The sequence below is a fragment of the Podarcis pityusensis genome, assembly GCF_964106645.2.
Source record: "Podarcis pityusensis genome assembly, chromosome: 6".
Lineage (NCBI taxonomy): Eukaryota > Metazoa > Chordata > Lepidosauria > Squamata > Lacertidae > Podarcis > Podarcis pityusensis.
The window spans coordinates 44,553,231-44,577,345 of NC_138030.1; the positions used below are offsets into that span (position 1 = coordinate 44,553,231).

The window sequence follows — 24,115 nt, forward strand, 5'->3', positions numbered from 1 at the left end:
CCTTTAGCCCAAACATACTTATGGTTTCAAAGCCAGGTTTGGGAGTGGATGAGAAATGATTAAAAATATGTGAGGAAGATCACTGGCAGAGAATGATAATAACTGGAGTAAGAGTAAAGCACTTTCTCCCACCCACGAATTTTCTCTGGAAGTGCCTCTTGCATAATTTGCCTTAAGAGAAAAATAAAGGGCTGGGAACCTCATGTTTCTCCTCAAAATATGCAGTTTTCCTCTTAGGCACTTCTGAACCATGATTACTGCCTCACTGATGCCTGTAAGAAGTCTCTCATCATATAGTTTTTTATATAGACGTAACCTGCTTTTTTTTTTACTAGACTCCTCATAACAGCTTACAACATTTATAAAATACAGCTTTTCAATAGCAAAACTTTACAGCTCAAAAATTAAGACCATGCAATGGATAGACACATGAGAAAAGATAGGGTGGGGAGGAAGGGAATAAGGAAAGAGAATTTTAGGTTCTCCTAATCGCAGTTTATGTTTGGGTACCTGTCTCTCGGGTGTGACTGTCATCACAGATGTGAAGGTCTAGACGGGAGATGAGAAGGTGGTAGGAAGACTCTTTCATATCATGTTTCTCGAAGTACTGGCTGATCACTTTGTGGCTGTTCCCAAATGACTGAGGCCAGGACTGTTGAGCACTCGGAGCTGGAGGTGTGATCTATAACAGAGAAATTAAGCCTAGGCATATACATATAGAACCAAGGTGAAACAATGGATTTATATTTTACGAGGAAGGAGACAACACAGGTTATACTAAAAGAAAAACCCTAGAGGGTGCTCTACTGAAACAGAAATTTAATATGGGGTGAGTGAGGCTTTGAAAATGTCTAATTAAATGAAGATTGTTCTTTTGCAGCCTTGGCTCTTCCTTTTCACCTGCAGCATGAATTCAAGTGAGGGATACCAATGACGAATCTTCAGGATGGGTAGAAATGTTGCCTTTTAGCCTTACTATTTAAAGATCAGGCAGTATTTCTCTCATCTCTGATCTAAGATCAGAGATGAGAGATGAGAGAAAGGAGATGGGTCTAGCTAGGCTCCCAGGCTGGTGGTTCACCACTGCTGGTTTTGACAAATTCATGGAGGATAAAGCTACCAAAGGCTGCTCACCATGATGACTGTATATCACCTCCAGTATTAGAAGGAGTATGACTCAAAATACCAGTTGCTGGGAATCACAACTGGAGAGAGGGCTACTTTGCACCGATTCTGCTCGTGGGCTTTCATAGGCATCTGACTGGCCACTGCTAGACCAGGTCTGATCCAGCAGGGGTCTTCTATATATTTATTTTCCATTTAATAATATATGTTTACATCATTACACTCCACTTTAAGTCCCTGGCTCTTTAGAGCCTGTCAACTTCCTTCCCTTCCATCTCCTGGCTTTCAAAATTAACCTTTATATCATTGTATTTTGTATGTTTTCCAATTACACACATTACAAAATAACTCAAATTTTAAATAAATATAGAAAGGTAGAAAGTTTATCATTACATGTCTTCAAACAACCCTGCTAGTGATGTTAATTGCTTACAATAATCTTTCAAATATCATATAAATTGAGTCCAGTCCTTTTGGAATACTTCATCTTGCTGGTTTCGGATTTTTTCTGTCAGCTTCGCCAGTTCTGCCAAGTCCATCATCTTTATCTGCCACTCTTCTTTTGTTGGTACTTCTTGTTGTTTCCATTTTTGGGCTAAAAGAATTCTTGCTGCAGTTGTTGCATACATAAACAGTCTTTTATCTTCCCTTGGTATCTCTTCACCCACTATACCCATTAAAAAGGCTTCTGGTTTTTTAACAAAAGGATTTTTAAACATTTTCTTTAACTCATTATATATCATTTCCCTGAAAGCCTTTGCCTCTTTACAAGTCCAGCAGGGATCTTCTTTTATTCTTATGTATATTGTTATTATTACTATCACTCCCCTGAATTTCATCAGTTTTGAGTACAAGGCTGCCCTCTCTAAAGCTCTTCCCATCTATTCTCTTCACTGACTTTACATCTCCTTATAATTACTGAGCCAAAAATCTGTGAGATGTTTTTTTCAGACTGCATTCCTAGTGAATCTCCTCAGAGGTTTTGAGAAAGGAGGCAGATTGGTGAAGATTAATGACGCTAAGACTGTTTTGATGTATGGAAGTGATGTTATATGGAAAACGTCTGGATATGGCTACTGGATAAAAAAAATAATATCCACGCAGGATTACAAACTGTTCTAACCAGCTTGCGGAGACTATCAGAGGTCACAAAGAGAAAGGAAAAATATATGAAAATAACAACAAGAGATGTGGAAAAATAATAAGAAAGGACTGGATAGTACTGTGAACATCATAAGGTTAGATTTGTGGACATTAAAACAGCAGTAAGAAGCAAGAAGTTGATTGGATCCCTTCGGAACTTGAAATATGGGTACCCCCAACAAAAATTTAAAATTCAGCTGTGTAATTTGGAATTTATGTAATTTGGTTTGATTTGATGTGATTGGTCGGTTAATAAAAAAATATTCTTAAAAAAAATAAAAATCTGTGGGATGTTCTTTAGGAAGTCAGTTTGAAAGTTACTATGGAAAATAAAACTGGATCATCTTAAGCACCGACTGCTTATGCAATCTCAACACCAAGTTAATAAAGATTTTAAAAGGCAATTAGTGTAATTTAATGGGTGGTTTAAAGAGAGAACATGAGGGAAGGGGCATAAGAGGGATACCAATGCATGAAACATTTGAAGAAGAGGTCTCAAGAGGGTTTTAAAAAAAACAGTGGCAGAAAAGAGATGGTAGAACTGTCCATTTCTATTTAATATGTTTTGTTCCTCAGCAAGCAAAATCTCTGCAGTGGCCACTATGTGAAAGACAAAAGGGCAGCCATCTGACAGTGACAGAAAATTCTATACCCAGTAAAAGCTTCTTCACTAATGTCTTTGCTATTTACTTTTAATGTTTAACTGATTACTGTATTTTAATACTTTGTTGGAAGCCGCCCAGAGTGGCTGGGGAAACCCAGCCAGATGGGCGGGGTATAAATAATAAATTCTATTTATTCTACCGAACACCATCATAGCATGTAAGGAAGAGCTGCTTACATGGACAGGTTCAGGAGCCAAACTTTTCCTTTGCTGAGCTGACTTCTCCATGGCTTCACTCAAGGACTCTGCATACTTCATCATTGCCTTCAGCTGAGAATCAGTCAGCACCCACAGCAAGTCATCAAGAAGGAACATGAGCTTGGATGCCACCACATTACAATCCTTTGTCTGTCTCACAAACAGAAAAAAAGTTTAGCATAAACATCTGGTCCAAAAACATTTACTCCCTTTGCTGATGGGACTTCACAGAACTAATTAACTGAGTTTCAGTGGACATGTGCAACCACAGCAAAGTGAGAAGTCGGCAACGCCTCTGGCTGATTGCAGATATCTAGTTCGGGTATCTGATGGAAGTTACATTTGCCGGCATGCTCATAGCTCAGCATTTATCACTTTTATCTGAAGAAGAAAGGAACAGGCTGCGTTGTTAAACTTGCTAGAGCATGAAAACGAACAGATTATGCTGTGTGGGTGTTTCAAGCACTCATCTCACTGTGGGAATTTGTATATAATAATCAAGTTATCATAAGTGAAGATTGATGTACTTCTGTAGGGTGCTTGGTATCTGCACAGCCATGGGCTTTACCACAGTGTCTAAAGGAGGGCATGCAATCTGGAGAACATGACAGAAATTGGACAAGCTGAAGTTTTTTTTTTTAAAAAAATAATATTTTCTTTGGGGGGGGGAGGAAACTTGAGATGGCCCTAAATCGGGAGTTTGATTTCTTTTTCGAGCATAGTTTCCAGTACCTTGACCTCTGCTTTTATACACCTATTACACACCCTAATGTTAACTATGAATTCCCACTCCTCTCTATTACTGTTTGAGACAAAACATACTGCAAGAAGAAGAAGAAGAAGGGTTTGGATTTGATATCCTGCTTTATCACTACCCGGAGGAGTCTCAAAGTGGCCACCATTCGCCTTTCCCTTCCTCCCCCACAACAAACACTCTGAGGTGAGTGGGGCTGAGAGACTTCAAAGAAGCGTGACTAGCCCAAGGTCACCCAGCAGCTGCATGTGGAGGAGCAGAGACGTGAACCCGGTTCACCAGATTACCGCTCTACCGCTCTTAACCACTACACCACACTGCAATGCCACACAATGTCCCTCATAAAAACCTTACGAAATAAAAATAAAATAAAATGCAAATTTTAATAATTCATTACAGCTACAGAACACAGACTTTCTAACTGAATGCAGAATGACTGCGTAAGCAAAGAATATCAGATCTCCAATATTCAGTAGAAGACCAAAGGATGTTATCTGAACACACTTGTGGGGCCTACTAAGTATTTCATCCAACTGCGCTTTCCATACTTGCCTTTCTCTTAAGAGATATTTGGATTCTGCCCTGGTTCGTAATAAGTCTTAGCGGGGTGGTGACAGGATCTTGATCTCCATTTTCTGTAGCATCTGCCTCTATGCGAAGCGTTTGCCAGGTGAGTTCTTTAAATGTTAGAACCTATGCAGAGGGGAGAGAGAACACAAAGACAAAAAGGGAAGAATGCTTAACTTTTACAGATGGATACAATGTATTGTAGCAAATTAGGAAACATACTTTACTGAAACAGGAAGAAAATGTGTGATTGCACTCTAGGGGAAACAATAGAACTCTTCAGCATCCCACCTTGTTTCAGAATGAGATGTGGCCAACAGCAGCCTTAGAGCATCCTCTATCCTTTGGGTCTAATTAGGCCTGGCACAGGTTGCAATTTGAGCCATAAGGCTGTTTCCCACAAACCATGGCCACCTGCCCCATACATGACAACCAGAAGGTTAAGATGAGCTCCCAATTACTCCTTTGCAAACAGGGCTCCCTGCCAGCAGAAATAAGCACAGACAGGGAACCCCAACAAGATTGGCAGCACTAGGTAGTTCCCTGCTTTCTTAGTGTGTGAAGGTTCGCTTTCTCAGTGTGTGGGAAGCTGGTTTAGATTCAAACCCCTTGAAAGTATAGCTTCAAAGGAGGTTGCTGTAACCAGCTGGAGAGGTAGCAGATTATTAAAGGGGGGTGTGGGGGTGTCATTGAATGTCTATACATTGGTACGACAGGTTACATACGCCTCAGGTTACAGACTCCGCTAACCCAGAAATAGTTCTTCAGGTTAAGAACTTTGCTTCAGGATGAGAACAGAAATTGTGCTCCGGCGGTGCGGCAGCAGCAGGAGGCCCCATTAGCTAAAGTGGTGCTTCAGGTTAAGAACAGTTTCAGGTTAAGAACAGACCTCCAGAACGAATTAAGTACTTAACCTGAAGTACCACTGTATTGCAAATCCTTGTGAGTCAGCAGAAGAGATTTCAAATAAGAGACTATTTAATTAGGGTCTTACCTCTCCCCTGTTTGGATCAGTGATGCGGGTGAAGCGGAGGTCACTTTGCTGCCAGTTGGGGTTGACACTGTATCCTTGAAGCTGCCACAGTTCAAAAGAAGCATGGAAGGCCTTGGAGTGGATCTTGATGGTGATGGAATTGACAGCAATAAACATACCCTCTACTACCTTCTCAGCAAAGCCATATTCACTGTAAGGAGGGAAAGGGCTTTTAAAAGGGCAGGAAATCTGATCATTGCAGCATGACATAACATTGTTACAAGGCAAGTTTCTGCTAGGCTGGTATTAAACACAGCAGATTCACAAGCTAGATGTGACCTCCATGCTTATACTCTCCAACCCTTCTTCAGTATCAAGGAGCACTGTAGTAATGAAATGTCCCTCTGCTCATGAATGTGAAATTCTGATGTTTCAGGATATTATAATGTATTCAGTAATTGAATTCAATTTATAAACTGAAACACTCATGAGCAATTATGATCCTACAGTAATAAACAAAGAGGAGCAAGTTATATTTGGTGCAATGGAACACCGTAATGGAAACCAGAGCGCATGGAAACACTGTTTACCTTCCCGCCACAATGGTACCTATTTATCTACTTGCACTGGTGTGCTTTCAAACTGCTAGATAGGCAGGAGTTGGGACAGAGCAACAGGAGCTCACCCCATTGTGGGGATTCGAACCGCCAAGCTTCTGACTGGCAAGCCCAAGAGGCTCAGTGGGTTAGACCACAGCGCCACCTGCACCCCTTACTATTTATCATTAACAACAAGAAACACAGTAGCAGTTGCTGGGGCAGCATGGGCTCTTGCCACTGCACCACACTACTTCTCAGTTATTGGCAGCAACATATGGCATTCGGAATCTAGGTAAGCAATGCCACCCTGCCTGTACTACTCTGGTGGCTGCAACTAATTAAACAGAGTATACATGCAGGGTCCACTATCTGCCCACTCTGAAAATTCACTTATCCAAACATAAAAAATTATTCCTAAATTTTACTATATACTCTGCATATTCAGATATCCAAACATCTGGAGTTTGCCTGCTTCCTTATTTCCTTGCTTGTTTGTGCTTTTCTGGTTGGTAACAGCCATTTTCAGATGAAAACCATGCAGGGAGGTATGGAGGTAGTGAGATCAGAAAAATCAAAGAGCAGGAGAGATCAGACAAACTAGGGAACAGGAGAGATCAGAGAAGTCAGTATTTTCTTTGTCTTACTTTTGCTGGTTAGCTGCAACCATTTCAAGAAGAAACCATGGAGAGAGGGGAAAGAGACACATCCCCAATTAGAAATGTTCCCATAAGAATCAATGGAAATTGTGGACTCATTATGTGAATGCTTGCCTGACAAACAATTTCCATTGTTTTCAGTAAGTGGGACCTGTGTACAATATGTATAGTGCCACATAACAATTCTTTCCACATTAACAAAAATACTCATTTACAGAGTCCCATCCAGCAGAGAAGCCAGAAATGTTGTAGCAGGGGGTAAGGAACCTCCAGGCTGCAAATACAAAATTAAAATTAAAAAGGTCCCCCATCTAGATCCTACAGTGCAAAGAAGAAAAAGAAAAGAAAAACCTGTAACTTTTCTTAGTGGGATTATTAAGCAGGGAAAAGGTTAAGAATCATTTCCCCAGGTTTCTGCAAAAGAATGTAGCCTCCCTGGTTGCATTTTGTAAAAGAAAGAAAAGGATCAAGGAAAAACTACACAAGACTCACAGGGGGGTTGCTATTACACCAAAGCCATATAAAAGCAGAATTTGTTGTGGTTTTGAGTCTAAACGTATAATACTTTATTTGTCAATACAGAAGTCAGGCTCTGTATTCTGTAGTACAGGCTCAACATAAGTGTCCAGATTTTCAGTAAAATCTCAAGCAGCAGGAATTGAAAAGTAGAAAACTTGGATTACAAAGTCAGACCCAACACATCATTTGGGAACAGGGAAAGCAGAAGTAATATAAAACACTGCAATGACAAATGTTGGTTACAAGCAATATTAACCTTTGTCCTGAAGCAAGGGCAATAGGAGACTGTCCATTGGGTGGCCGGGGCTCTTCACATGTCCGCATCTCCACTTCAACTTTATCCAACAACTGTGAACATAGCAAGGAAACAAGACATGGAAAAGTTACCTAAGAAAAAAGTGTTCATTAGCTATCCTAAAGGTTTGGGTTTAAGATATTCAGGCTCCTTCTGAAACTGCAGGATTAATTACTAGCACAAGTGAGAGGCTAGGCAAACAAGTCTGGTAAGCCCAATAGGTTTCAAGTATCAAAACCTTCCTGGGGCAAATCTCCTTATTATTTACACAGCAATGTTTTCTGTGCATCTACTTGGCTGTTCTCTGTTTTGAATGTTGTTCCTCATTTTTCTTCTTTCTTTCATATGCTTCCCAAATCTATATCGTCCTTTATAAAATTGTATTAATACTGGTAAATTATCATGAGACCCATTGAAATAGACTTTTGAGTAAACCTTAGTTGGCTACCACCCTTTAATATAATTATTATTACTATTATTATTTTATATCCTGCCTACTCAAGCTTTGAAACTGTAAGTAAATTCAGCTAGGGGGAAAACAACCTTGAGATTGGGGGAATCTCCAGTTAAGTACTGGCAAACAAGTGGGATTAAATACCTTTTCATCCTACTAAATTATTTACCCTTGTAACGGTTGGCAACTCCCACCATTACTTTATTCCAGAAAAGGCAAATTAGGGAACACTTGTCTGCAAAAAAACATATAGTTCCACAATAATTTATTTTATTTATTTTATTTCATAACATTTATACACTGCTGGATTATTTAAAAAACCCTTAAAGAGATTTACAAAATCTAAAATAGTAAAATCAAGGCGGGGGGAGAATCACAACTGTACTATAAAGCACACAAAAATTAAATACTGAAACATATTAAAATGTATGCCTAGATTCAGGGCAAATTTATGTTTACGTTACATATTGCAACATTTCTATATGACAGACATTTCTAGGTAAGGAATTGACATATTGTCCATGTGTGTCAAATGCCCCTCAAAATCCCAACAGTATTCTCATCCCCTCAAAAGGAACAATAAGCTACTAAAAGAAAAAGAAAAAGAAAAATTGCAATACAAAAGACATTTTTCTGTTAGATCTGAAAAGAAAAGACCTTTACTTAGCCTATTACAACCATATTAAAAAAAATATTTCATTCTCACAAGTCACTACTCTAAAAAACACAAAGATGTGCATTTGTGTATAATTTTTGAGTATACACAGGTAAGGCAATAATCTCAGAAGTGATTTAACACAACAGAATCACAACTGAATCAAAACTAGATGTTTGCCTTGGAAGCAACTAGTAAAATGCAAGAAGGAACATTATAATATAAAACATGGCTAATAGACACAGAAATGCATATATGGAAAAGTCAGTGTATTTCACTAGTTAGGTATCAGTTCTTTCCTTCCCACATTTTAATTTTAATCATTGGAATTATACAGGACTATACCTCTCAATGAAAGTTGCAATATTGGAAATAGCCCTATGCTGCCACCAGTTTGATCAACAGTAGAAGTATATAGCCTTAAGTTCCAGCATTGAAAACACATGCTCTCTCTTTTTCTGAAACAATCTAGAGTTACAAGTTCTCACTAACAGGTAAGCAAGGCCATTACCAGACAGATTGGGTGAGTCTTCAGCTTTGTCCACTGGATCTGTAACAAGAAAGCAGATGTAAAATAAACACGAACTGTCACAAGGGCTAAATAGATTCAGGGTGACAGTAATAAGATCAGTTCCAGCAAACTGCTGCTCTGAAAAGTGACACTGTAAAAGCAGCTCTATGGAAATACAAGCTGTTTGAGGACAATACTATTTCTTGTACCCTTGCATGCAGAAGACATTTGATAAAGAACAAAGAGTGCTTTGGGTCTTTAGATTTATTGTGTCATGAACCTTCATGCCTACTTTATCAGATGCCCAAGTACAATATACAGCCAAACAGGAAACAATGGCTTGGATCCAAAGATCCCGCTGCACCAGCCAAAGGCATTTCCACCCATTTAGGAAAGTTACCAGTTCCACCTCTCTGTAATCTCCCATACCCATGACAGGAGGCTCCAGGGAATTGGAAGACCCTCCAGACTGCAGGGGTCAGCAACCTTTTTCAGCCGTGGGCCAGTCCACTGCCCCTCAGACCATGTGGTGAGCCGAATTATATTTTTTTTTGGGGGGGGGAATGAACGAATTCCTATGCCCCACAAATAACCCAGAGATGCATTTTAAATAAAACGACACATTCTATTCATGTAAAAACACGCTGATTCCTGGACCGTCCGTGGGCTGGATTGAGAAGGCGATTGGGCAGCATCTGGCTCATGGGCCTTAGGTTGCCTACCCCTACTCCAGAGCATCTGAGGATTCCCCAATCAGTTATCCCCCTTGCATAATTGTTATGTTAACTTCATCTTTGTATCCCAATCAATGTACAATGGTACCTCAGGATGCGAACGGGATCCATTCCGGAGCCCCGTTCGCATCCTGAAAGCAACGTAAGATGCGATGGTGCGCCTGCGTAGGTTGCGTTTTGCTGCTTCTGCGCATGTGCGTGACGTCATTTTGAGCGTCTGCGCATGCGGCAAAACCCGGAAGTAACCCGCTCCGTTACTTCCGGGTTGCCGCGGAGCGCAACTCAAACACGCTCAACCCGAAGCACATTCAACCCGAGGTCCTCATAACCCTTATTCAAAACCTGAAATGCTGTTAAATGTTAGTGAATTGCTACAAAGCCCCTTTTCCAGCTATCTTTTAAAACACTTATCCAGTACCGAGACCCTGAAGTATGAGATGGTCTTTCTAGAGACAATGAAACGAAACCTTCACCTCGCTGGTTTCTGTAATTTCTGTTTTTTATGTAACCTTCCATTAACCTGAAAAAGATTGGGCCTGTTACATTTTTCATAACCAAGCTTGCCAAAGCGCATGCAGATCAAATCCTGAGTCATGTTACACATGAGAAATCTTGCTGTTTGCATTAGTTATACAGTCTCATATTTGGGAGTATAACAAACAGTCCACTCCCTTATTGTGTTTGCTTTGCATTTCTTGCAAGGGCTGCTTCTCATGTTAATTTATCAACAAGCATATTAATACATATGTCAGAAAAGAATTAAAATGTATTGGCAAAAGGAGGATCAGTAATTTCAACTCTCCAGTAGTTTCTCCATACATGTACTGAGAAGGAACAGACATTTCTGGTGTTTCAGCCGATAAAATGTTCCTAAAATGTTGCAAGTATTAACATCCCTATCAAAAAGCAGTAACATGAAAAGCAGCTCTGAGTATTAAACAAAGAAGGCAAAGGAGCCAATGGGGTCATTACTCTGGGAACAGTTCAAATCAAAGCTGCACTTTTTATTAACAATCTCCTAAACCATTTTGCACGGGGTTTGTGTCACTATGGGTAATCCTAATGGAGCTTAAACGATTACTCGCTTACATCAACTGAAAAATCAATTTCCTGCGTCAAAAAGAGCTTGGGGCAACATTTTCAAGAGGAGAACATTGTGCTCTGTGTGTAAATGTTCAATTGCAACTACTAAATACAATCCTTGCAATTATGCATTTAAACAGAACAAATTCAGATGAAACAGAACAATCAATTTAAAACTGAATTTAACCAGTCTGCTTGTAATTTCTGCAGCGTCTCTTGGTTCAGAACTTGATCCTCTTGTGCCAGTTATTGGAGCAGATTTCATAGCACACGTATGGGAAGATTAGCGATTTGGGTACAAAGCCAGAGCAGCTTGGAGTGAGGATTGCACTTGTTTAGTACGAAAGTAGGAAGAATGGCATGTAGTCAGGACAGGAAATACTTTCAGTACTGCAAAAGCTTTTGCTGATAATTTAACTCACCCTGATGGAAGCCTTGTTACAAAAGACCCGAGTAATGGCAAGCCAGGTGGGCAATTCCAATACATTCTGCAGGACTTCTTCATCTAATTCAAGGTTAGTCAGCTGCCCCTGTCCTTTGAGTGTGCTCAGGTTGATCTTATCAGGAGAGAGGTTCTTTGTAAACCTGTTGCCAAGGGAAAAAAGAGAAAAAGCTAAAGCTTGCATGGATCAGTGGACAGAGCAAGCTTTCATCTCAGTTTCAGCTCATTCACCATAATTCTTGTTGTAAAGTAAGAATTATGTCATGAAATTGTCTACTTCTTGCAGTGTCCTCCTTTGCAAGATTATATAGTGAGAAATATGAACATTTTAAGATCCGTCTTACATTTAAAATGCTGCAAAAAATAATACAGACAGCAACATTTATCTGGATAAAATTCAGCTGGAGCATATTAAGTTCTCTTGTTGCTAGTAACTATAATTATTAGCTGTTAATTCCTCCTCCTAGAAAACACATATATCTTTCAGTACACTTGCCTGCCGAGTAGGTCTCAGATATTAGAGTCAATATGATGACTGAGGATAGTTCTAATGCTGAATAAAAACTGTAAAGGTTTTCAGGGTAAAATGACAGGTAGAAGAATGGAGTGGAATGGAAAGTAGAATAGACTTTGGTATGAATACATCAAGCAGTGGGAAAGCAAAGATGGCAGTGAAACTATGAAGTGCATTTCTTTTAAATTTATACTTGGGACTTCTCTTTTGACACTCAGCCCTTTTAATCCCTGGCTGCAATTCTCTGCCCATTTATGAGTTAATATACTTAGGCTCAGCTGTGAACCTGTTTTCCTCTATGCTGGAAAATCTTGTCCTGTCCTTTCAAGTAACTTACAGCAGCCATCTCCTTGTTATCCACTGCAAAAGAGAATTGCTGTACTTTTTCAAACCCAGTTAATTGTGTGTTCCCTATTCAGAAATATTACACTGCATAATTAATGTTTGTTCAGATATTTTCCCTATATCGTCACCATAATGTGAAGTTACCACAAGCTTTCTGTAAGCAACCATTTAGCATGAGGCAGGACTTAAGCAGCAAAAAGAAAGGAGTTTATCACAATCTGAGGTTAACAGCAAGCTTGCTGTGGGATTGTGCAGGGTTGCCTGATACCCTCTCCCTTGTGAATCACTCATACCAAAACTATCTCTTAGAATTGCCCAATCCCAGAAAACTCCCAGCTCTTGTTGATACTGGGAACATTATGAGGAGGGGTGAAAATACCAAGTTCAGATACACAATGACAGAAATTTGCTAGTGTATGTTTTCACTTTCTTCCTCTGGCCTGATATAGATGTAACATTCCTGATTTGCTTAAAATGACAGGGATATCATGAATGTTCTGCAAGCTCACATTCTCCCACTCTCGGCAGTGTAACATTACATCTGCAAATTAACAGTAGCCAGGATTGCTGCTGTAATCAGATCTAGAACCAGGACTTGAAGTGGTTATTCAACTCTGAGTACAAGGGCAATCCTGATTAGCCACAATTCTGGTTAGTACTGATGCACAGGAAAAATTATACCCAGGTTAAAGCAAACCTTGGGAGGGAGTACGAAGGAATACAAAAGTTAACTTTATCTTGCTCTTAGTCTCTTAACCACCACCCCCAGGAAGTTTCTTTATACAGCGTCAAACCATTTGTCATCTACCCCAACAATGTCTACACTAGGGACGAGCAGACCTCTGACTTGTGGGATGTAATTTTTTTTTAACAGCAAAAACCCTGAGATCTACCAACTGGAGCCAGGTGCAAAATGGTGGCTCAGTTGGGCAGATATATGTAGGCATTGCTTTAGCAAAGCTAGGCCAAGGGCCCCCACACATCAGCCTAATTTAGAAAGTGAAAACCTTTTAGTTGTTGCCATTTTCAGACAACTGGAAATCAGAAGCACTTGCTGATCTACTGAAAATCACCTAGAGATCTACCAGTGGACCCTGATTCTGCCTACCTCTGGACTGGACTATTTGGCAGTAACTCTCCAATGTTTCAGACAGAAGTCTTTTCCAGTCATATCAGGAGATACCAGGAATTGAACCTGGGAACTTTTGCATGCAAAAGATGTGCTTTACCACTGAGCGGTCCTCCCCAACACAAGGAAGAGGATACTACCATGCACATGAGTTGTGTCTTTTTGCTAAAACTGGAAATTCAAGGAAGAGAAATTAGCATACACTCCTGAGGTGGTCAAGCTTTTACTGATTCAGAGTGCCTGATTTAATTAGTTATATTCAATGAGGTAGCAGTGGCTGGGGTTGTTTTCTCCCTGATGTATACAATGAAGATGTGAATAGGGCCATGAGAGAACAATTTAAGCCTTTATTTCTCTCTAGACACACGAATCCCTAGGCTGTATCTAATCTGCAACTAGTAGAGTACTATATCACTCTGCAAAAAATTAGTTCTATTTAAAGCACATAACATTAACATGATTCAACATCACTCTGGGTTGGTGCAATAAGGCTGTAACCAGGCCTCTCAGTGTGGTCACAGGCCACAGGGACTGTCAAGGGAAAAACAGATCAAGTTATCCTGCCCATTCCTCTCTCCAAAGGACCTAGCTCCATAGAAAAATGTTCTCAACAAGAAACAATCTGAACTGAAACTGTGTGATAATGTATCTTCATCCTTTCTGGATCCCAGTTCATTGAGATTATCCGCCTGATAATTTGCTAATTATTGAAAACCCAAAAGCATTTCACACACATTCCTCTTTACTAATTCTAATTCTTCACAGCAGCCCAGCAGGTGGAGAAGAAAAGACCCCATTGTTGGCAAGAGTAAGATTAGATTCCAGTGTTAATCACACCCTGTGGTTCTCTCATTTCCTTTTGCCTGAAAAAGCACTACTTCATTGTGCCTTTCACAAAGACTTCAGCAAAACTCTGCCAGAAACTCAGCGGGGAAAAGAAGAGTGAACAAGGGCTATTCTGGTCACAAGTAGAATCAGTTCCAGGTTTGGCTGTGACTCTGCAAGAAACAGATGCTGAACAGACAGCTGAGAGCCTGGTGAACCCAATTTATGGCTAATTCATACATTCCACTGGCCTCTCTATGTGCATTTAGTAGCATAGACAATGATCTAATCATATGAGCAGTATAATTAGGCAGATACTCTTCAGTACTACAGAAGGAACTTCCATGAAAGGGGTGGCCGAATATGTATTTCCTTGTCCACAAAAGTGGCTGCCACAGTACTGCAAGAGTTGCCATCTTCACACATTACATTGCTCATAGGAATTGGCTACTTTCCTGATCGCCTAATGTATAACTAATATACAAGTTGGCTTCTAGGTGGCTAGGATTTTATTTTTGTTAGGCATGCTGATTCAGAGTGCCTGATGCTTGCATGCTACACATAGACACTGTGAAGCCTCCATCTATCTCTGCTAATGCAAATCCCAGGCTAAAGTCTAACAGGAGAACCACAGGAAGCACAGTCCACAACAGTAGCTACTCAAATTCCTTGTACTAGTTAATAACTTTTTCTTGCAATACCTTTCCTTGCACTTTCAGGCAGGTGCTACCAGCTGTAGGAAAAGGTATCACCTGGACAATCCTCTGCCTTCTGATTCTCTTCTAAGCTATTATTCAGTGCATGAAATTATTGTTGGATATTCTCTCTGTGTGTGAGAGAATCATTTGTTCCAGAAACAGAGAAGAACAGAGAAGAAGTCTCAAGAAGCAGCAGAGGCTGAGATTGTTTTGTCTATGCAAGGACATTTTCTGTGGGAACTGTTCTTTGGACGTGCACAGTGTGACAGGAAGTATTGATACCAATGGTTCTGTATAACTTGTGAGTCTCTTGCTTGTGTCTTGTGGTAAGAGAAACAGAGAGTCTTGGACTCTTGCTGGACTCTAAGCATGCCTTGACCATGGCAGTGGTGAATGTCTGTATATATTTGCTACCAATATGCTTTTATGCCTGTCAAGTAAAGTTCTACACTTGACTGAATCTTTATGGCATCCATAAGTGTTTATTACCTACTGTGTGTACCTCCAACCCCAAAGACGCTACCAAAGAAGGAGCTGCGTTGAGATGTAACTCTGCTGAGTATGGATACTGGCACACAAGCACAGCGAAAGTGATGCTGGACCCAATCCTTCTAAATCATCCATCAGAGGTTGATGGATTGATCCAACAGTAATATCAGTGAACAGTGAAACCATGTTATATTCCCAGAGCCATGACTTTCATGCCATTCTGCAGTGCAACAGTCAGTAACAATGAACTCTACAACATACCTAAAAATATCTTGAGTTCACAAAAAGAGATAGTCATATTTGCATTAATGTGTGGCTGCTCCTGTGGCAAACAAGAGATCACCCTGCCTCAAACAGCCAAGGGCAGGCAGGCTAAGCAACATTTTCTAATGTTATCACAGTATATACAAAATGAGAAGTGAGAAAAGTAACTTGTTCCAGCTCACATCATCTGTTTCTGCAGGCAACAGACAGAAATGTTAATTTAACAATTGAGAGGAAGGAGGGCGACTTGGCTGTCTGTTAGTTTCTCAGGCTCACGAAGTAGACAGGAAGCAAATAGTTCCCTGTAGCCTGTCCAAAATAGATTTTCCTTTTAGATTTGAACTGTGGAACTGCAGGAAGATTACCAGTAGGAAACTAGAACAGGAAACACGGGAGAATATGGAGTATATCGCACACCTTCATTAATTAAGCCCAGTTTGCATGTAACATTAAGCCATGCCATGGCTTAGCATGAAGACATGGGTTCCCAGAGAGAAGACTGTAACCACTGCACTTATTTCCTAGTCTGACTGCAGCTGCACTACCTGGTGCTAAACCATGGTTTGGGTTTATCATGTCAACCAAACACAGGCTCATGATTTGTCTGGAGGCGACAAACCACAGCCTGAGTTCTTAGCCCTGGATAGTATATCTGCAGAAGCAGCAGCAGGAGTACCAGGGGAAGAGTTTAGCCACCACAATCTCCTATCTGGGATCACATTAAGCCATAGTTTGGCTTGGCATTGTGTGTACACTGAGCCTTAGAATGAAGAGGCAGAAAAGAAGTTTCTCTTTTCCATATATCAATAAAGGTAGGCAACTTTCATAATTGCATTGTGGTTACCACGGGGATATACAGCTGATGAGCACTTCACATGAGGGTTCTATTCCCGACCCCTGCACATGTTGGCAGAACGCATATAAGCATGCTCTGCCCTTTTATGGCACCATTTCATTCTGCTCCATCCCCGTTCCACCCTTTTTGTGTCATGTTATATTATATTATTGGGTCACATCCTGGTTCGGTGCCATGCACAATTGTGCATCTTTGGGGTGTGCATTAATCGGTTGTTGCCTGTATGTACATGACCAAAGGAGCAATACACCAGTAGATTCTAACTTGGCTAACTCATTTTAGCTAATCCTGGCTCAGTTGCACTAGCAATACTTTATAAGACGGGGCAGAGGTGGGATATTAATCAGACCACACTGGGACCTGTTATCCACACAATTAGGTCTGAAGGTGATTAGAATTTCCTGTAATAGTCACTCAACCCCTTAACAAAACTACAAATTCCAGAGTTAACTGAAGCATGTGTGTGGAACCTCTGGGCCTCCAGAAATCATTGAACTCAATTTTCATTAGCCCAGAGATATCATGGTCAAGAGATACCATTGATATCATGGCCAATGGTCAAGGAAGGAGGCCGTTGCAGTCCAACATCATTCATTTGGAGGGCCTCACCTTGTAAGGACAATGTGTCCTGAAAAGCACGTAATAAATAAATAAATGAAAAAAATTGAGGACCGAATATTTTATAAAAGCAGTAAATAACCTATTGGTTAGCAACTCTACCAGAATTTCCACAAAAAGGCATTGCTAACAAGCCTTTCTACAACTAAATCAAATACAGTCCTTCATTGAGTTTTAAAGTTCTGAGGATTGTTTTAGGTTTGTAAATCCTAAACCTTCAAAACTTCTCTAGTGATATATAAAACAATCCAAACCCTTGATTTGTCATGCTAGAAAGGGGCTGGATGAGGCAGACGTGTTTCTTTCCCCCAGCTTAGTATAAACAGTGTAGGGCTGCCATATTTCAAAAATTAAAAACCATGACACCCCAAAATTGTTACACCTTTTTTTTAGGAAAACCCAAAAGTTGGTGAGCTTTTTTTTTTAGATAAATTGCAAATTTGTTGAGAAAATCTAGACACATGGCCTGGTGGAGCTGTAGACTCAGCAGTGGCAGTGTTGCTCCAATGGGTCTTGGTTTGAGTGGCACTCTAAGGCTTCTGCTTCTACTCGATCCACCTTGACTCAATTAACTTCGGATGGATGGCTTAACTCTTACAAATAACTGAGACTGCTAATTCTAATGGATTAGATTTTCTTGACCTATGAGAGTGATACAGGACTTGTTCACTGTAACATCCGATTATGGAAGATGGTTACCCTATTAATGAAACTTCAGGTAAAGAACTGCCCTTATTTATAGGCATCGCAATCTGAAATTGCTACTTGTCATCAGCAACAACCTATTCAAGCCAGAAACAGATCAAGAAACAGAACCTGGCAAACAGCCCAGTATGTTCTCTATACATTCATCTTTTTTGACAATTCTATTACTGGACCTCATTGTAACATCAGCCACACTATTTAGAACTTGAGTGGTGGCTTCCGTATATATGTGGGATCTGCTATTGGAATTGAAGCCATTTACACAGTGGACTTTTGAAATGCCAAACCTATTTCTGTGTTTTCTTAAAAATCCTTACTGATGTAAGGAGTCTACATTTTTAGGTACACTTTAAAATTGAATCTAAGTTCATGTCTGAACACCCTGAATTTCAAAATTCAATATCCATTCCAAAAAAAAATTCCTAGTTAGCCAAACATTTATGATAAATATCAAATAACATTCTAGCGTTCTATAATCTCCTTTAGGTCAGCTATCGAAAAAATTGAGGGTAAAGAAGAGTTGTTTGCTACACACAGCCTACATAGATATTAATTGCAGTGGCTTCCCCATGCTCCTACTGTGGTACTATTGTGATTCAGCAGTGGCAGCATAACTGTTTTTATGAAATGGCACTGGGGGAGAGGTAGAGGCCACTTTTGAGAAAATTTCTCTTTGCTCCATCTTCCTTGATCTTTTAGTGTGGCAGCATCTACACTTCGGAACTCCCTGCCTATTTGGCGCCTGCTAAAACATTTTTGTTTAGACAAGCCTACAGAGATATTTAGAAGTTGATGTGAGTTTTAATCTGCTTCGTTTATTGTTATTTTAACTATTCAAAGGTCTTAAATTACTGCTCTTAATTCTTAGTGATAATTTTATTTGACCTTTTTTGTACATCACTTGGAGGTTTGTTTGTTGTTTTTACAATCAAGTGGTGTAAAATTTTTATGAAATAAAATAAATAATAAAATGTTCCTTGAGTAGCCAGTCATTTCAATAACTGCTTTGCATTGCTTTTATGTTGTTGTATAGCACTCTGGTGTTTTGCAAGAGGGAGGTGTATAAACACTTCTATAAATACATACAAAGTTTTAAAAAATCTGGACACTTTATAATATTTCCTGGTTACCTTACTTAACAGACATAAATCATTTTGGTTGCCAGATATTGGATATTTGCTTTATTTTGTGACCTTCAGTACTTCCATAGCAGTGTTTATTGTGGAGTCAGTGCTCCCCAGGCATACCAGTTTCCTTCAGCACCCACATGATACTTTTGGCATCAAAAAGCCAACCCACATTTCCCCCAATCCTGTATGGATTTACGCTTTCAGGGACAAATTCAATAATTTAAAAAAAACACAAAACTGTTGCCAAAGCAACACATTTGCAAATTAAACTCCCATTTGGAAATATCCCATGTGCCATTTAGCTAAGATTAACCCAACTAGATTTTCATAGTATGTAAAAAAAGATACATTTTCCACTTGTACTCAGCTAAGTGAGTCTCAAGGGGTTGCTGTAAAGATAAATGAAGGAACCTCATGACAGCTATGTTGACCTCCTTAAAAGAAGGACAGTACCCAAATGAGATGATTAATAATACTAAGACATCAAAAAGTCTTCATTTTTATGAATTAAATGCAGACCATGGTGGGAATTTTAATACGTGTGTGGCAGGTAGAGCTGTAATTCTTTGAATTTACTTTTTGGAAGTGTTTATATATCCAATGAAGCAGATTTACTACCAGACACATTTAGCTATTTAATAAGAGCCTTGGAATATACACTGCAAAATCATGAATGACGCTTAGGCAAATCCATAGCCTTAAAAGCCAAGAGTTCCTTTGGTTTAGCTAAAAATCAATCAGGGGTTGAAGAAAAGATCAATGATTTCTGAACACTGACAAACATTTAAGGAGTATTGCAGAGTAGCTTCAGATTCAGTAATAAGATGATCTTGGGAAGGCATCAGAGTAGAGAACTAAAAATAGCTCTGTTTGGAAAAGAAATAGAACCTAGCGAGTACCAAACATGTATTCTACAAAAAAAAAAAAAAAAGTAGCAGCTTGGATGACACTCTAGTACACACACACACACAGAGAGAGAGAGAGAATAAAAAGGCACAGTTTAAGGAGGGAAGCCACATGTTAAGAACTCGGGCTGCTAGTGTACTTGTGCAGCAAACAGTTCAATTAGGAAACAGCACTGAAGAACAGAGAAGTATTGCCAACTACCACCAGGATGCTCTTATTAATACAGTAAGCCTGAAACTTGATCACACCTAAAGCCAAAATCGCATGTAGTCAAAACACACTGGGTTCAATGGCAGGTGGGATTGCCAAAGTCCTTTTCCCAGAACCCTGCCCACTCTTCTTCCTTCCCTCCTTCCTTCCTTTCTCGGCCACATGTGTAAAGCTGAATACGCACAAGTTTAAAAACGCATAAGTTGTGGGCTTAGTGTACTAGATTGTGAGAGTTCATGGTATCTCACCAGAACAATGTAGTTAAATCTATCTTGGTCTATTTTCTTGCATGCAGAAGTTCTTGACCAACGGCAATGATTTTGGTTGGTTCCTTTCCTCCACACTCAAACTAATGGATTGGGTCCCACTTTGAATCAATAATGTAATGTTATTGCTTATACATGCAAGTTCCATTCAAATATAGGTTCAGGGGAGATACTGCATGACAAACAGATAAAACTCTCAATTTTTGCTGAATAAAAAGTACTCTATATTGAGCATTTATGTGCCCCCTCCCATTAGCTGATCTAATAAAACGTAAGAAAACAAATGATTAAAGCATACAAACCAAGCAAAAAGTGTGCATAAGTATGTAAAATAATGAGTACACACAGATTATTCCCTAACAGGATCACCAAGAGTTCTGACCTTACCAAGTAGAACTGATAGCCACAACCTAAACCATTTCCATCTCTACACTTGTGACTATATGTTTTTTGTCTATGTTAATCATACAAGCATTAAGTCTTGGCAATACCAAGATATTTGAGCCTTATCCCCATTTTATTTCTAAAGAAAGAGGAGGGTGGTCCCATGGAAGATAGAGGAGGTTTGTTTTCTCCTGCTCTGGAGGACTCAAACCAATGGCTTCAAGTTACAAGAGAGGAGATTCCGAATTAAACATCAGGAAGAACTTTCTGACAATAAGAACTGTTCAACAGTGAAACGGAGGTGGTGGACTCTCCTTCCTCAGAGGTTTTAAAGCAGAGGTTGGATGGCCATCTGTCATGGATGCTTTGGTTGAGATTCCTGCATGGCAGGGGGTTGGACTAGATGACTTCCAACTCTATGATTCTATATGCCTTACGAGTATGTTTCCTGTCATACCTTTAGCTGGGGAGGCTAAAGCAAGGTTTCACCTTTGTCTCTATGGTTTAATCTTCAGGCTCGAGACAAAGTGCACTTGATTTTAGGCATTACATGGTTAAATTCAAGCACCAGGAGTGTACTGCTGGCTGGTTTACTTTCAAACACACAGCACTTTTAGGGGGTGCATCTTTATGCTAAAAGTTCCATTCCACTAAAAGATCATCCATTTTTAACAGTTTGAAGTTTTGTGGTTTCACACTTCCTTTCAGCTGCAACAGATATTTTAGGCAACCACAGTCACTAGTTTAACGAAGTCTTGCAAATTATCCAGCTACATGTAGGAGGTTATGATCTAAACCAAGGGTGGGGAAACTTTTTTACTTTCAAGAGACACATTCCCTGGGGAGTAATATCTCAGGGCGTGCATGCCAGGAATATACAAAGTTTTTTAAAAAAAATAAAAAAAAATAAATCTATTTATTAAATTTGTATACCAACCTTCATCTGAAAGCAGTATACAGTGGTACCTCGGGTTAAGTACTTAATTCGTTCCAGAGGTCCGTACTTAACCTGAAACTGTTCTTAACCTGAAGCACCACTTTAGCTAATGGGGCCTCCTGCTGCTGCCGCGCTGCTGGAGCCCGATTTCTGTTCTTATCCTGAAGCAAAGTTCTTAACCTGAAGCACTATTTCTAGGTTAGCGGAGTGTGTAACCTGAAGCGTATGTAACCTGAAGCGTATGTAACCTGAGGTATCACTGTACAAGGTTAAAGAACAAAGTGAATCTTTCGTTCTGGAACCTTCTGCCTGCCCCTTGCCAACTGCATGAAATTAGGCCAAGGACCCCACTTGGTATAAAACAGTCATGAATGCAAAGCTGCTCTTCTTAGGAACAAAGGAAGCTTCCTAATACCGTTGGTTCATCTAGCACAGTACTGTCTACACTGACAGGCAGCAGTGCTAGGGCTTCAAAAATGCATCTTTCCCAGTCCAAATTGTAGAAGTGGGGCAGAGGTTTTCAACCTTTTTGGGTCCACAGCTCCCTCGACCAACTACATTCTTTCTGCAGCACCCCTGTGGGGATCAGGAGCCCAGTTATATCACCCCTTGCCTGCAGAGCAGGCAGTCCCTCACCCCTTTCAAACACCCTCCCTTGTGGAGTGTTCCCTCAGCCTCCTTTCTTCTCTGCTCTCCTTAGGAATCCTCTGAGCAGCTGCTGCCCCTGGTTTCTGAGCTGCCCCCGCCCCAAAGAGAGGTGCCTCCTCACACTGCCCCACAGGGACCTGGGAAGCACCCCTTGGCCAGCCCCAGAAGCACCATTCACCTAGGGAGCTTGTAGCCAGGACTGCTGCAACAAACAGCTGTGCAAGCCTTTGGGAGGCAGAGACCTGAGAGGGCATCAGAGGAGGGAGCGAAGGAAAGAGGGACAGAGGCCAGTGTTGCCTGCGGCATCCCTGACCATCATTCGTGGCATCCCAGGGTGCCACGGCACACTGATTGAAAACCACAGGTGTAGGAAAACCACTGATTGCAGGGACCTTGTGCATGCAAACCGGATGCTCTGCCATTGCTTTGCTTCCCATCAGCGCGGCTCAGAGGAGGGAGTGTTTTGTCATCTGGGCAGCCCAGGACCTCCACACACACTGCCCGGGCTTTGTGCCATTGAGCTATTGCAATCTTCAATAATATTGTGTGGATGTATGGGCATTGGAGAGCCAGTGATAGTCAAAGAATTAATAAGAAATACAAATTTGTCCAAACCAAGGCAATTCGCAGACGGAGAATAAATAATTTTTCCTAATTTCTAGCTTATCTAGAAGATACCTAAAGACTATCTATGTTCTCCTCCTATTCCATTTAAATAGTATACTTTTAACTAGCTAAACACACCCATACCCTCCATTTCTTTGAGAGAATACAACTGCTGACTAATTGCTCAGTAAGTTGATGCTATCCTCAATGGAAGAGATATGAGACCATGATGCATCTTCCCTCCCCCCAAGGATGATGTAATCTAGGTCCGTTTGAAAGAGAACAGTAGAAGCCAGTTTTGCAACACTAAAGAATAAAAAAAACCTGCTGTTGAGGCTGACAGAGGAGGGAGAGAGTGACCTTCCACCTCTGGAAGGCAAAAGGGACCTCAGGATCCCTCTCTGGGGGCTTCATGTGCGTCAGTGTATTTGCTGCACGTACAAGTGCTGTGCTGTCTTTTCCAACTTGTGGTGTTGTTGGCAGTCGTCTGTCTTGAGAGACAACGGAGTATGCCTGTGGGGTGAAGTCAAACTGCAGCGTAAGCAGCACTGAAGTGACCTCCCCAGGGTGCAAGCCTGGGCAGTATGTCCTGGGTTGCCCAGATAACAAAGTAAAGATAAAAGGTAAAGGACCCCAGAACGGTTAAGTCCAGTTGAAGGTAACTATGGGGTGCGGCGCTCATCTCGCTTTTCAGGTCGAGGGAGCCGGGGTTTGTCCAAAACAGGTTTCCAGGTCATGTGGCCAGCATGACTAAACCGCTTCTGGCACAGCAGGACACCATGATGAGTGCCTTCCCGCCACAGTGGTACCTTTTTATCTACTTTCACTGGTGTGCTTTTGAACTGGGAAGAATTGGCAGAAGCTGGGACAGAGCAACAGCAGCTCACCACCGTTGCGCAGATTCGAACCACTGACCTTCTGATCAGCAAGCCCAAGAGGCGCAGTGGTTTAGATTGCAATACGTTTGGCACCAGCTTAACTGCAGGAGTTGCTGGAAGGAGGTGTACAAGGCACCATCCAACTGTTTTAAGGACTCCACTCCAGATTTGTGTAGAGTTTACTCCCTAGCCTTTTCTTCTCCCCAAGATACCCTGCAAGGCAGCAGAGGTTTGGGAGTTTTCCTTCTTCTGGATGGGCTACCTTCCCAGATTAGCGAGCCCCTTCTGCCCCTCATTTTCCTCTACAGCATGTGCAGAAACTGCCTTCTTGACCA

At 40.7% G+C, this 24,115-nt stretch overlaps 1 protein-coding gene across 1 annotated transcript in view; it reads right to left on the reverse strand.

Moving 5' to 3' along the window:
* LOC308479509 (bridge-like lipid transfer protein family member 3A) overlaps positions 1 to 15,558 on the reverse strand; it is a gene marked incomplete at its 5' end in the record, with an annotated part of 35,656 nt that extends 20,098 nt beyond the window's left edge. The window contains 8 exons of the mRNA XM_081010220.1: positions 511 to 682; positions 3,110 to 3,280; positions 4,437 to 4,577; positions 5,446 to 5,635; positions 7,455 to 7,546; positions 9,114 to 9,152; positions 11,353 to 11,515; positions 15,407 to 15,558. Of these exons, the coding sequence (XP_080866346.1) occupies positions 511 to 682; positions 3,110 to 3,280; positions 4,437 to 4,577; positions 5,446 to 5,635; positions 7,455 to 7,546; positions 9,114 to 9,152; positions 11,353 to 11,515; positions 15,407 to 15,558 (1,120 nt within the window). The remainder of the gene's footprint in view (positions 1 to 510; positions 683 to 3,109; positions 3,281 to 4,436; positions 4,578 to 5,445; positions 5,636 to 7,454; positions 7,547 to 9,113; positions 9,153 to 11,352; positions 11,516 to 15,406) is intronic.
* Positions 15,559 to 24,115: the final 8,557 nt, after the last annotated feature.